At 55.8% G+C, this 14,479-nt stretch overlaps 1 protein-coding gene across 1 annotated transcript in view; it reads right to left on the reverse strand.

Annotated features, from left to right (window-relative positions):
* ALX4 (ALX homeobox 4) overlaps positions 1–1,739 on the reverse strand; it is a 36,858-nt gene extending 35,119 nt beyond the window's left edge. The window contains exon 1 of the mRNA XM_045557867.1: positions 1,244–1,739. Within this exon, the coding sequence (XP_045413823.1) occupies positions 1,244–1,694 (451 nt within the window). The 5' untranslated portion in view covers positions 1,695–1,739. The remainder of the gene's footprint in view (positions 1–1,243) is intronic.
* Between the last annotated feature and the right edge of the window lie 12,740 nt (positions 1,740–14,479).

Genomic DNA, 14,479 nt, shown 5'->3' on the forward strand with positions numbered 1-14,479 from the left:
CCGAGCCCATGAAAGAGTGAGTTTGAATATGAGAAAGCATTTGCCATGGGATGTTTTCCTAACGTTATTTAGCCACCAAGGCCTCCACCGTGTCCCTCCTCTGCCCCCAGGCCTAGTGCCTCTCCATCCTGCCTGTATTGGGGCCATGGAATTCATTGTCCTGTCACCACCGTCATCTCACCAGGGCCCTGCCTGAAGGCCAAGGCCTCAGGGGAAGAGTGTGGACCAAGGGCTCCTGGCCCAGAAAGGGCTTTTCCCTCCCTCCTCAGTTGCTCTTCCTTCTAGTTTGGGGATCGCCAACCCCGATTTTGTGGAGGAAAAGAAGGCCTAGGCTCCTAAACTGTTCTGGCTTCAGAATGTCCTTGAGGATCTCTCCCCGCGCGGCGACTGCGGCGTTCGGGAGACCCAGGCCTGCGTTCTGCAGCCGCGTTCAAGAGGGCTTGGAGGTCATTTAGGCCGTCTCCCTCGGGTTACCAGTGGGCCCCAATCAGGACCTAGACCCCTCTCTCTTCCCACAGCCCTGGGCCACCTGGGGCTCTGCGGCTCCCTACCTCTCCTCCCGGTCGGCCCTAAAGTATTGTTCCCAGGCCGGCCGCCTCCAAGGATCGCGGAGGGAGACGCGCCCGGGAAAGTCAGGCCTGCCGGAATCGCCGCCGCAAGCAGCGCCCTGGGTCCCGGGATCTTCTGGAACTCCAGGGTCTCCAGAGCCACACTTGTGTCACGCCGCTGTGCCTTGGATTCCCACACGCGCTCCACCAACTGTGCTCGGGCTCCCAGCCCGGCTCCGCACCTGCGCCGCTCTCACCTGCGGCGCCGCCCGAGGAGCCTCCAGGCCGGCGAGGAGCGAGGCCTCCGCAGCCCCGGGCCGGGCGCCGGGGCGCTGCGCCGCGACTCCTTCCCGCCGCACGCCCGGAGCTGGTACGAAGGATCCGCTTCAAATCCGGCCCCGCGGGCAGAGCAAAGCGAGCGGTTTGGGGAAACGCCGAAGAGACCATGAGAAACAAACTCCAGATTTAATTTAATAGCCAAAACGCTCCGCGCCTGGGCCGGAAGGAGGCAGAACGGATCCCTTGGCCCCTGGGCGCAGTCGATCTTCATTTTCCAACCTGGAGTCAATCACCGTTTGTCCCGCGCCTCCCCTGCCCGCTAACGCCTACCTCCCGCGAGCTGAGTAGGTTTCTGGGGGCTTCGAAGCCACGGATCCTGAGGTCCCCAGCCCTCGGTGACCCGCACGTGCACTCACCGTAGCAGGGAACCTGCAAGGCCGCGTTGTGGCCGCTGCTGCCTTCCTGGAGTTTGAGGCTGCCGTCCGGGGGCGTCTTGCAGGCGCCTCGCTGCAAATAAAGATGCGGTTGTTGCGCTGGCGGCTGCGGCTGCGGCGGCTGCGGCGGTGGCGGGGGCTGCGGGGTCGGCGGCTGCGGCTGGAACTTGTTAAAGGAGCCCCGCGCCCCGGCGCCACTCTCCAGGGGTGCCGCCAGGTCCTGCTGCCCCGCGCCGTAGCGGGCCCGGCTTTTGGCGTCCCCGAATCCCTGTCCTTTGGCGGCGGCGGACAGGAAAGTTGTGCCGAACTTGTCGCCGCTGGGGAATGCCCTAAAAGGCGACGAGCCCTCCCGGCTCTGCGACACCGGGCTGTAGTAGGCGTCCATGGCAGTGGCCGGCGACTCGCAGTAAGAGACGCAAGTCTCAACATTCATGCCTGGCTCGCGCGGCGACGGGCGGGGGCGCGAGCGAGGGCGCGAGGACGCCACCGCGCGCCTTGGCTGGGAGTTTGGAGCGGCGAGGAGGCGGTGGCAGTGCACTCCGCGCCCGGCCCGCTCGCTCTCCTCCTCCCCCTCCGCACCCGCTTCTCCCTCTCCCTCTCCTCTCTCCCCCCCTCCCCCGTCTTCTCCCCACAGCTGGCCCAGGGAAAGAACGGAGGGCTGTAAAAAGATTCAGATGTTTCGGAAAGTTGACCAGATCTCCCAAACCCTCTTAAGGTTTTGAAGCGGAAAAAAAAAGATTGATTTTTTTTTCCTTGACTTGCTCCTTCCTTCTCCCCTCCTTCTTCCCCTCCTCCTCGCTCCCTATTCTCCTTCCACCAGTCCCTCCCCTCCCTTCCTCCTTTCCTCTCTTCAGGAGATGCTACTAACTCGCTAGCCGGGGATTCAACCCGGAGGCGCCCGAGGGCCTTTCGGATTCGAGGTGGGGCTGGAGAGGTGCCAGGACCCCCAGGGTTCCCGAGGCTAGGCTGCGAATTGGGGGGTAGTCCGAGCCTGGGATGGGGGAATGCAAATTTTAATGACAGGTTTTAAAAAAAAAGACACCAAAAAACAAACTTAACAGGTTTTGACGTTCGGAGTCAGAGGGACCGCTGGTCTGTGAGTGCAGGCAAGTGGTTTGGACGTGTGCGCTTGAACTTGGAGGTGCTGCTGCGGGCCTTCCCGCTGGTACCTTTTCTTCGGTTTCTGACCCCTCCTTCCCACTCCGGGAGATTAACACACACAAGCCTTAGTCATCCTGTGCACGGTCACTTTCACGTCTTGTTAACTATTTGCCTTCCCTGGAAGGGCGCTGGGCTGGGATCCGGTGGGGTCTGTGTTCACTCAACCCCTGGAGAAGCCATCGGCTGGCTCGGGAGTCAGAAGCCGTGAGCGCTGCCCGCTCCGCTCCGTTCCCGAGGCCGAGACGCTCGCGCCCCACGTCTGCGCCCAGCAGAGGGGACTTTCTGGCAGGCAAGGTCTACAGTGAGGAGTCCGGGGACCCGCTGGCCTCGCCAGACTGTCGCGCTGTTACTTGCTCATTGTTTGTGCGAGGAGGGTGGTGAGGCAGTCTCTTCCCTCTCTGGCCTCACTGCCCCGACCAAAACGAAGGGCTTAGATTTGATGCGTTATGCTCTCCCCACCGACGTGCGCCTCAGCCCCGCCCCCCAACCTGCCATAGCAAGGGAAAAGAACTTTGTGCGTTCAGCCCCTTCCACATGGCTAATCGTACATTTCGCTTCACAACAACCGTGAGTGATAGCGATCGGGGTCCCCAATTTTCCGATGAGCAAACCGAGGCTCGGAGAGGTGTGGTCACCTGGCCGAGGTCACACAGCTGGGAAGTAGCAGCGTCGGCCTCCTAACTTATGCTTAGGCTAGTCCCTCCACCGACCTGGCAAAGTGATGCCGACAGGGAAGGCGCAAAGAGAAAACGGGCCTCGGGCTGCAGAACGGCTCATTTCGAAGGAGCCCAGTTGGAGCAGCCCTCCTGGAACCGCATGGAAAATCCATGGATCCAGCACGGACGTCCAGGGAGTCTGGGAGTGGGGTGAGAGGTGAAAGGGCAAAGTAAAACGAACGGGGCCTGAGCACCCTGCACCCAGGAATGTGGATCAGATGTCAACTTTCTGCACCTAAGGTGCCCCAAAGAAAAAATATCTGAGGGGGGTAGTGCTTCTACCCCCAATCTCATCTGAGCTAATCCTTGCCCCCACCCCACTCCTTGGTATCTGTGGTCTTTGCTCCGCGGCGGACTGCGCGATCCCACATATGGTTTCCATCGCGGGCTTACCTTGAAGTGCTCCTTAATAAAGATATTCCGCAAACCCAGCCAGGAGCCTGCCGCCCGAACCCCTCCCCCACCGCCCCTTGGGAACTGCACCTCTCTGGCCCGCAGACCTGAGCCACATGAAGGTCCTGTATTTACTGAGTGCCTGTTGTGCCAACAATCTGGCCACTCATGCCTTATCATACCCATTTTCCATATGGGTAGAGTGAGACTCAAAGCAGTAAAATAATTTTTCAACGTCAGACAGCAAAAAGGTGGGTGAGCCTGCCATCAATCTAAATGTTCCCATCCAGTAGAAGTTTCTTTCAGTTCCTAGAGCCCTGCCAAGTTCTCTGGCTTGTGCACCATAACTTCATAACTTTGGTCCCCAACCAAGCTGGTCTGTGGCCTGATAGGGACCGGGCAGCAGAGCTCTGCTGCACCCACACCCCTCTCCGTGGAAAAATCATCTTCCATGAAACTTAGGAAAGGGGAGTGCGAACAGCAGCAGGTAAATGGCTGAGCCAGGGACACTTCATCTGTATTTACAGCCGCTCCCCATCCTCACATCACCACCTGAGCTCTGCCTGCCCCTGTCTGTGGAAAAATTGTCTTCCATGAAACCAGTCCCTGGTGCCAAAGAGGTTGGGGATCTCTGGACCGTAGCATAGGTGGCTCCCTCTACCTGGAAGTCCCCAACCTCACCCCATGCTTGTGTGTGGCCAATGATTCAGAACTCAGTCTAGAGAACCTTCCTCTTGGGAGCCTTCCTATCTCTCTCAGTCCAGGCTGATGCTTCCATTTGCCTGGTCTCTATCCCAGGCTTCCTGGTTGTCTGGTTGCCTGGCTACTTGTGCATTGGAACCCCACTAGTCAGTGGCTCCCCCAGGTCCTACATGTCTGGTGCCCCACAAATATTTATGAATTTTAAAATAAAAGATTAAAGCCAGGGCTGTAAGACTCTAGCCCATGGTTTCTTCCAACTGCCCAGCAAAGCACCAAGTTTTGAGAGTCTTTGGTTTCCCCTAGCTGGGGACAAAAGGTCGTCCACCCACTCCCTCTTTGAGACTAAAGTGACAAAATTAACAGTGTGTTGGCCCCTTCTGGGCCAGTGACTGGAGAATAGTCAGTCCTCTCAGAGCAGGGGCCAGGTCTCTCTTGTTCCTACTGGACTTGGTGCTCATAAAATGTGTGTTGAAGGAATGAATGAAAACGTGGTATCACGGAGCTTAGAGATCCCTGTTTGTCATGGAGTTCGAAATGAGCAGGTTGCTCCAGTGCCCTTTGCCCACCAGCTGCCTGCAGGCACCCAGATGGTGGCAGTAACCCTCCCCTTCTTCCCCCACCTCCATTCCTGGCCTAGAAACAGGGGGGTGGTATGAGAGGTGAGTTGTGGTGGAGTGGATGTGGTAGGGTGGGGGAATGACCCCAGGCCAAGCACAATTGCAATTTCACAATATTCCTAGTAACCTCCAAGCCACACACACGCAACACAAAAATCTGCCATATTCTAGGAAGCTTTCTTGAGCACCACCTCTCACCACCTGCTCACCCTGAGCTTTTTTCTTTTACCTGTTTAATTACTGCTTCATTATTCAATCTCTTCCCGGCCACCCAGGGATTCAAACCTGAGCACTCAGGGCTGACACAGCATTTAATGCTCTCAGCCAGCACCTCTCCTGTCTCCTCAGACCCTGCATGCTTGGAAGAGACCCTGCATCCTTAGAACGAGGGCCCTGTAGCCTCTAGAGGGACCAAGGAAGAATGAGTGTGTGCACTGGAGTCAGAAAGTGCCTGGGGATTTGGCCAAGTCTGTGTGATAACATTCTGGATGAGCGTGTGACCTGAAGCCCTCACACAAACCTCCATCAATCCCCTCTCCTGGTTCCCTTCCAAAACAGCACACTAATAAGTGTAGCTGGTCATTCCGTGTGTTCAGCCATTTGTTCATCTGTTGGTCCATCCAGTCCAGCCATCCCTCTATCCATAGCTGAAAGCTGAGCCGCTCCTACCGGCAGGGCCCCCTTCCAGCCTTGTGGCCACAGGGAGAGTGCGGAAGTGCGGTTCTGGCCTGGCCTCTGCTCTGCAGGTGTGCTATCTCTCCCGAAGCTAAGGTTCGCCCTGGCTTGCTGTCTGCCTCCCACCAGGTCCCTAACACTCCAGGCAGTGTCTCTGCACACCTGGTTACTTACCTGTGTCCTGGGAGCCCTGGGGATCTGTCGGGCCCTCTGCTTCAGGTCCTGCACCCCCACCACCCCCTGGCAGGAGCAGCCCCGGCTACCCTCTCCTCCATCCCTTTTCCTTCTCCCAGGCAGCCCTCCAGGAAGCAGCTTCCCCCTTCTGGGGGCTCTGCACAGGACAGTGGGGGTGGAGAAGTGGTGAAGAAATGTCTTTCTTCCTCAACCTTAGTGCTAGATGTCACCTGGGGGGAGAGGGGCGCTTCCTTCACCACCCTAGCTACCCCCTGTCACATCTGCCCGTTCCTCCATAACAGCTATTGTGCTCTGGCTTTATCTCCCACATTTGTGAATTTAGTTGGTTTATTGTCTGTCTTCGTGCTAGAATGGGAGTCCATGGCCACTGTCTCCCCGGTGCTGAGTACTGTAGTTGGCACACAGCACTGCTCAGAAAATATCTGTCAAATGGATGATTGAATGATCGAATGAATGAACAGCACAGAACATTGCCCCAGGCTGGAGGGTAACTGCCCAGTCCCTGTGGCTGAAGGCTGAGCCGTTGAGGTAGAGCCCAGGAATGGAGGACTGAGTTGGTTAGAGGGTCCCTGATGGGGGGAAGGCACAGCAGACACTTTCTTTCAAAGGGCAGGGCAGATTTGGAGCCACCTCCTTTAGTCCGAGCTGTCCCCACTCCCCAGTCCTCCAGGGCTCTCCCACCCTGACTGGGCGGACAGTGGAGCTAAGGAGACGGGTACCCCAGCTTCAGAGCCTGACTGGCACTTACCTTCTATGAAACCTTGCCCGACTGCCTCAAGCCTCAACTTCCATGTGAGTAAAATGGGACCATATCCACCTCAGTCGTGTACACTACTTGGCTTGAAGTTGCCTCTCTGCAAATGGCAGGAGGGTATGAAGACTGCTCAGAAGTTTGGGGCAGCTAAAAGGACATCTTGGACACTAGCAGAAGAGACGGGAAGAGTCAAGACATGAAGCCCAGAAGCCTGAAAATCTCGCGTCCCCTCTTGTCCTGGGGACCCCTGTGCACAAATCTCACACTCTAGAAATAACATAATCGCAACCGTGTGTTGGACAACTGCTACATTACATGTGAGCTCCTGCACATTGAGATCTTTGCAATCCTCACCATAGCCTTAGGGTGGTACTATTATTCTCATTTTACAATGATTACAAAATCGAAGCACAGAGGAGAGAAGTCATTGCTCAAGGTCTCACACGGCAAAGCAGAGGACGTGGGGTTCGAACTTAAGGGATCTGATGTGAGAACTCAAGCTCTTAACCACTGCGCGTTCTCAGAGATCCCTGGAGCCAAACCCGGCTGGGGACCAGCAGATGGAAAGGTCTCTAACCCTTCCGGGCCTGCAGGGCGCCCAGAAAAGCTCCCACTTCCCCAGTGCTGCTGGGGCGGGCGCAAGAGCAGCGAGTCCGCGCGGGTACTCGGCGCGCTCGCCAGCCCCCACAGTCCGCGCGACCCACTGTGCCCTCCGTAGGGCGTCCGCCACCCGCGCCCCAGCCGCCCCAGCCCCGGCCCGATCTCCCCGGAATCGCCGCACCGTCCTGCGCCCCCCAGTCGGATGGGGAGGGAAGCACTACGCCCCACCGGTGTGCTCCCTGCGCCCCGAGGCCGCGGCTAGTGCGCGCCCGCTCCCCCGCCTAAGAGGTGCGGGTGGCCTGGGCGCTTGGAGCCCGACCTCTGGGGAGGAGGCGAGGGATCAGGAGCCCCGCAATGCCCACCCTTCCTCCTCATCCACCTCACCCTGGGCCCTGCACCCGGGGGGCCCAGGTGCTTAGCCATTTCCGGAACTCGCGCTAGCGAACATTCAGGAACTAGGTGCTGGGAGAGGCCTTAGCATCCTCCGCTTCCCGGGCTCCCCAAGTATTGTGTGGGACAAGGCAGGGGAGGGCGGGGGGTCGTAACGGAAGCCTGCACTCAGGGGCACGTCTTCATTCATCTGCGAATAGCGCGAATTCCCGAGGTGCCGGATTAGCAAGGCGTTCCAGAGAGTTCCAGCGCTCACACGCCGTTCGATCTCCAGCGTTTGAGAAGTACAAAGCGGAAGCTACCGAGATTTAAAAAACAAAAATGACCAACCCCGCCGTCCCCGCGCGCTGGAGGCGCACACCTTTCCCACCCGTATTGGCTTCGGGGCTCTGCGTCCCTGCTCTCGGGGCACCAGTGCTTTTCCGCGACGGAGGCTGGGGCAGGGCAAAGAGCGCAGGGAGCGGGAGAGGGCCCCCAGGCCCCCGCGGAAAACCTGGCTCCCAAGCGCGAGAGACAAAGTCTCCGCCCTGCCCCGGCGACCACCTTAATTCTTCTTGACCCAGAGAAGTTGTTGTTGGAACCGGAAGTCCGCCCCTGAGGTCTGAGGCTGTCCACCCTTTGCATATCATTTACAGCAAAGGAGAACGCGGATAATTGAAATCCACAAATAATTCCCAAATGTCGTCAGCCAAATCCCCGGCCAGGTGTTTGGCCTGAAGTCTCTTGTGTTTTCTGGTCTTCTCCTCTGTCCTCTTCTTCTGGAAGCTGGTCCTCTAAGTTTTCAAAAAGTGGCTTCAAAAGATTGGGGGTGGGAGATGCAGGCCAGACTCATCACCTCATACTACAGGGGTCCCCAGGCACCTCCTGGGCCGAAGGGAGGTCTCAGTTTCTTGAGGTGCTTGGCAGGAGGGGTGGATCTACCTTTCTTGGGCCTTAGTTCCAGGGAAGCAGGTAGGAACTTTCTACCCATTTCCCAGCTGGGGAGGTGGAGGCGTCAGTAATGGAAGGAAAAGAGTGTCCACAGCCAGAGGGATCCGAAGACCCCCTCACACTGTGCCTACATGTGCCTGGGGGGGTGTTCAAATCATTCGATAGAGTCTCCAAGGAGCCCATGACCCCCAGAAGGTTAAGCTCCACTGGTCTGGGCAGAGCTGACTCCTCGGAACAAAGCAGCCTCTCCCCAGAGTCCTCTCTGTTCCCTCAGACTAGGACCCCACCCCCAGCCCCCTCCTCCATGTCACCCAGCAATAGAGGCCTACGTGCCAGCCTGGGACTGCGCATCTGACAGCCTAGGGGATCTCTTCCAAGTTCTCTGGCACTTCTGTCTGGTAAGAGGTGGTCTTTCCAACTCACCACCCAGAAAACCGAGCTGAAGCTGGGGAGGGGCGAAGGGGCAGGCCTCCGCTTCCCAGGTATAAGGAGAGGGCTGGCTTCCTGCCTGTCTCTGGCATCCTTGAGCTCCGGGCTGGGTCCACCCTCCTTCCTCTCCTCCCCCCACTCCTCCTCTCCTCCAATCCTCAGAACCCACTGTGCAAACTTAGCACCCCTGCCTCACTTAGAGGAAGGACCATGGCCCTTAACTCCCTCTTCTCCTGCCCCACAACCCTGGCCCCCAAAAGTCCCTCTCCTACAAGGTTCCATTATGTGTCCACTTGCTCCTGCCCCCTGCCCTAGGAGTTGGTGGGCAGCCAGCTGCAGCTGTGTTGACTCCAGTTCCAACCCTCCCTCCACCCCCAGTGTGGTCCTCATGGATGGTGGGGAGACTTCTCTCTGGGACAGAGCTGGGCTGAGCACAATGTGACAGTGGAAGGCCTCTGGGACTGCTGAAGGTGGGAAGGAAGGAGGCAGCTCAGCAGCCTGAATGGCAACTACATTCGTGGTCCAGAGCCCAGCTTTATATTCAGGTTGGAATGCCAGTCGTGCTGTTTACTGGCTGTGTCACGTCTGCTAAGTGACTGCCTTCATGAGCCTCCATTTCCTCTCTTGCAAAGTAGGGCTAACAGTACGGTACTTACTGCATAGGATAGCTGAAAGGATTACGTGGAATCACGTTCACTTCAGATACTTTCTAGTAACAGCATCAGGCAAATCCTTTACATACTGGAGACTCTGCTGTTTTGGACCCGTAGCCCAACCTTAAAGCCCCTGAAGTGATCATTAGGGGTTCCTGCACTACACCAGCTGGGAAAATGGGTCATATGCGTCCTCCTCTTCTGCCCCCGGCTCCGCCCTGGGTCAGGGTTCTTTCAAAGCACCAGAAGTGAAAAGGCCAAAGGAATTCCTAGCTCCCATGGTCCTGCCCTTCCTGTCAGTTGGTGCACACCGGAAGTGGAGGGTGTGTGTTGGAGGGGAGGAGGGTCGCTGCTGTCCCCCTGCTCTGGCCCCACCCCACCCTTGCACTTTAAGTAGCGCCTTCACCTCCATTGTTGATTCGCTATGTAAGCTCACCACTGCCTTGTCCCTGTTTTACAGCCGGGGAAACCGAAGCCCGGAGAGGCAGTGCCCCTTGCGGGAAGTACCCTACCAGCAGGAGGTCAGGTTGACCCTGCAGCTCAGGGCTCTCGGCTCCCAGGCCTGGTATCTTTGTCCCGGCAGCCACTGTGCCCTGGGGCCTCACAGACGGGGACGGGCATCTGGCGTTAGCACCCCCTCCCTGCAACCTCCCCGCCTGGCCTGCCCTCCCCTGGCTGCTGCCTGCCTCCGGAGGGAGGGGTCCTGGCCCTAGCACCTGTCGCAGGAGGCAGCCAGAGCACATTCTGATCGCATAATCCTGAGGCTTGAGACTGGCAGGGAGGAGGGCTGGAGGGAGAAAGAGGGCCGAGCCCAGGGGAGTGCTCAGGAGTACTTGGGTAACTTTAGCCACTGAAGGAAACAGACAGAAGGAGAGAGACTACCACAAACAGCGCTTGGCACAGTGCCTGGCACATAGTAGGTGCTTAGTAAATGGTGGCAGTTATTATATTTCTATTGCCTTCTGCTCTCATTAGCTGTCCCCCAGCCTCTCCAACTCCAGTGGTCGACCTCAACCTTCTCTCCCATCCTACCTGAAGTCCTTCCTTGCCCAGGACCTGTGGGTGCACAGCTGGCCTCTCCAGGCTCCCCCAGCATGCCGGGAGGGGGCCCAGAGCACACAGCTGCGGGAAGACGGAGGACAACTCTTCTCGTGTTGACTGCTCCTTCCAGAGGGGTGGTCCAGGGGCCCTGATTGCCGATCTAAGGGTGGAAGCCAGTGCACAGTGGGGTTCCCACCCCTAGCCCTTGGGGGAACCTATGGGGCACTCTCCTGGGTCTTCGGGGACCAGAGCAAATCGACTTGCGAAACCAAAACAGGCAGCCGGTGGGATAAAAAGAAATTGCCAAATCCATGGCCTTGAGTCCTGCCCGGGCCACTCCCAGGGGACCGAGGCGAGGCCTGGAAGAGCACAGCTGCAGAGGTCGCTGTGAGGTGGCATCTTCGCTGTTTCTTGGGTGCTAGTTCGGAGCCCCGAGGACCCCAGCTGATCTGTGTAACACACTCTCCCTCCATCCTCACTCAGGGTCCTGGAGCCTGGAAGAGGCAGGGCCAGTCCACGAGGAGGAGCCGCTGGCTGAAACACCCAAGAAAACGCAACCCCTCCGGAGCTGGCGGTGGAACCGGCTCTGGCTGCAGCGCCAACCTCTGGTATCCTGGCTACATCTGCGTAGTGAGTGACATGCTGCGGGGCCTGGGGCACCGAACTTCCTCTCTCTCAACCTATTTTCTGCAGCTGCCCCCATGCTCGGGAGCGCAGAAACTCCTGGCTGCTTTCTGTCAATTGCATTTGTTTGTAGGTCCAGGTCGGGTTTTTCAAGGGACAGTTGAAAACCCTGCAGACTCTAGAGCCAGGCAGAGCTGGTTGCTTATCTGTGTTCTGCCGTTGTGTGATCTTGGGCAAGTCACGTCTCTCTGTGCCTCAGTTTCCTCACCTGTGAAGTGGAGGTGATTATTTCTCTCTCCCAGGAAAGCTGTTAGGATTAGCCACCATGTGGGTAGGCGCTCCCTGAACTCCAGTTCTTATTCTTATTAGTGATGGTTGTCGGTTTTGCGGGGCTTGGAGGAAGTCGCAATTCTTGAAGCCACCCTGACATCCTGTCCAGTCAAGTTCAGCTTTCCCCAGTTCCTCCCCCCACCTTGTCCCCGGGACCACTGACCTGCTCTTTGATGGCCCCTCTGCTCCCAGCTGAGTCCTTTCAGGATTGGTCTCCTTTAAAATAAGTCACTGGCCTGCCCTTTTGTTTGCCAAGCTAACCTGGCCGGTTTCAATCTCTTGAGGGGAGGAGATTTGCTGTTATAATTTTTGCACCTAGAAAAGCAATTGAAGCCTATTCCCCTCACTCCTCTGTTTTAGGTGAAATTCACATCACATGAAATTAGCCATTTTAAAGTGAACAATTCAGTGGCATTTAGTACATTTGTAATGGGGTGCAACCACCACCTCTGTCTAAGAGAGGTTCCAAAACATTTGCATCCCCCTCAAAGGATCTATTTTCCTTTTTAAGGGCTGCTGACCCTCAGAGCTGGGTTGCTGGGCAGGCAGACAAGACAGACACCAGGGCTCCGCCCCACCCCCAGTCAACTGGCCTTTCAATGCCTTTAGAAAGGGCTGTTTCCCAGATGACCTGCAGAGTGGGTCTCAGAGGACTTGGGAGCTGAGCAAGTGGGGTGGGATGCTTGTTCGGAACCCACAGAATTGCTGGGAGAGAGACAGTAGGGAGGGGCATGGGAAGGGACTACAGGACAGAGACTTCCAACACCAGGACCAGGTTAAAGGTCTTTGGTGTCCCTGCCCTCCAAATTATAGGTACAGTTCTGATCCAGCAGAAGTGACGACTCTACAAATACTGTATGTATAATTTCATGCAAACATTTTACATCAGATGCAGATATTAATTGTTGCTGTATTAGTTTCCTAGAGCTTCCTTAGCAGAGTACCACAATCTTGGTGGTTTACAAGGACCGAAATGGGTTCTCTCACAGCTCTGGAGGCAAGAAGGGTAGAGTGGAAGTGTCAGCAGGGCTGCGCTCCCTCCAGGGGCTCTAGGGGAGCATCTCTCCCTGCCTTGTCCAGCCTTTGGTGGCTCCAGGCTTTCCTTGTGGCTTCGTCACTCCAGTGTTTGCCTTCATCTTCACATAGCCTTCCTCTGTTTCCTCCTCTTCTGGCTCCTATGAGGATACTTGTCACTGAATTCAGAGCCCACCTCGATAATCTTGCATCATCTCATCTCGAGACCCTTAAATTTAATTAAACTGTAAATACTCTTTTTCCAAATAAGGTCACATTTGAAGGTACTGGGGGTTAGGGCTTGGAAATATCTTTTTGGGGATAGCATTCGACTCACTACAGGTGTATACTCCCAACTTCACATGCAACATGAGGGGGCTCTCAGGCTCCTGTCCGATCTAGTAGTCTCTGTTTTAATGTCACTAAGGGATCCTTTGATACCACTGTTCGTAAGGTGGAGAGAAAAACAACTGCCCCTGTATATCAATCCAAATTCCCGTAGTTCTCTTCTTTTAAAGAAGGACACCCCTACGTGTGGTTAAGAGGAGAAAAACGATCCTGTCCTCCTACCCCATGATATCATCCACCATTTTGAGGAAGGACATTTCAGAACAGAAGACTAGAGACAGAAACTGGTTGCCTTTTTATAAAGAAGCCCTTGAAAAATGCAGCATCAGCCAGAATCTAAATTTGTGAAAATGGACCAACAGGAAATTTCACCCCACTTCAGACAAACTTCATAAGGGCTCTGTGGGGGCTCCACCACTCAGAGAGGCTTTTTAAGAAAATTGCAACTTTCAGCCAGACCCTGAGGGTATAGGGAAGTCGCACAGAGATCGTCACACCCTTTCCTGGCTTGTCCTCCCATGGTGGGGAGGCGGGAGCAAGCTCTTTTCCAGGGAAGGGGAGCTGGTGTGGAGGAGGAGAGAGACTGGGGCTGGGAAGAGGCGACTTCCAGAGCCAAGGAACAGGACGGCTCCAAAGATAGAAGTGACAGCTTCCTCAGCTGCGTCCCTGGGTCACCACCTGTGTCCTTCCTGCAGATCGGATTTATAGAGTGTAACATTTTAATAAAAAACACACACACCTTCCCATTTTGGTGCATTAAGAGATTTTTAACAAAACACTGTAATGTTGCTATAAATTTTTCTCCCAGCACCCTCACAAGTAATAACTCAGCTCTGGCATTTTGCATTTAATGTTTATTTTGATGGCTACATTCCAGCTGGAGTGGGGGCTAGGGTAGGGAGGGGTAGGGAGAGAGAAGGCAAAAATGACTCCTCTTTCCTAACCATTAACTGTATGTTTTTAATAAAGTCCCACAAATTAGGGAGCCAACACTTGGAAAGGAAGGAGGGAAATCATGACACCTTATCAGGAAGGGGTAGTGGCCTCAGCTCTAGGAAGTAGCTGGGGTGAGGCTCTGGCTGGCTATGGGTCCCCAGAGCGTTTCTGGAATTTCTCCTTCACCCATGCTGTGTGTTCTTTCTGCAATGTCCTTCTTCCTTCTCCCCAGCAGCTTCTGAGGCACTGCTCAAGCCTCATCTTCTGGAAGTTTTCCCATACCCTTCTCTGCTGCAGCTATGTGCCCCTCCCCAGAACAGTATTCATGCTAGCCACTCATCACCCACCGTTCCTTGGCTGGAACAGGCTTAGGCAGGAAATGTTGAATGAATGAATGAATGAATGAATGAATGAATGAATGAACAAGTGAACTAAATAGAACTGGTTGGAGAATTCCCTTCCACTAAATCAGAGTTACTGCCATGAAAGCAGCTTTTTGGGAATGGTTAATTATTTCCCCTTTTACAAAAGGATCTGGAGAGTTTAAAATTGGATGGAAACCAGTTCACAAGCCACTTCTCACTCTCAGGCGCCATATTCCAGTCTTCTTACACCAAGGACACAAGCCAGAAGAGAGGTCATTTAGGTCATCTAGCGGATTCCTTTGCCTCCAGGTAGAAAGGAAGGGTGGGGAGGCCACTCCAAACTGT

This window comes from Lemur catta, chromosome 7 (genome assembly GCF_020740605.2).
Source record: "Lemur catta isolate mLemCat1 chromosome 7, mLemCat1.pri, whole genome shotgun sequence".
Taxonomy (NCBI): domain Eukaryota; kingdom Metazoa; phylum Chordata; class Mammalia; order Primates; family Lemuridae; genus Lemur; species Lemur catta.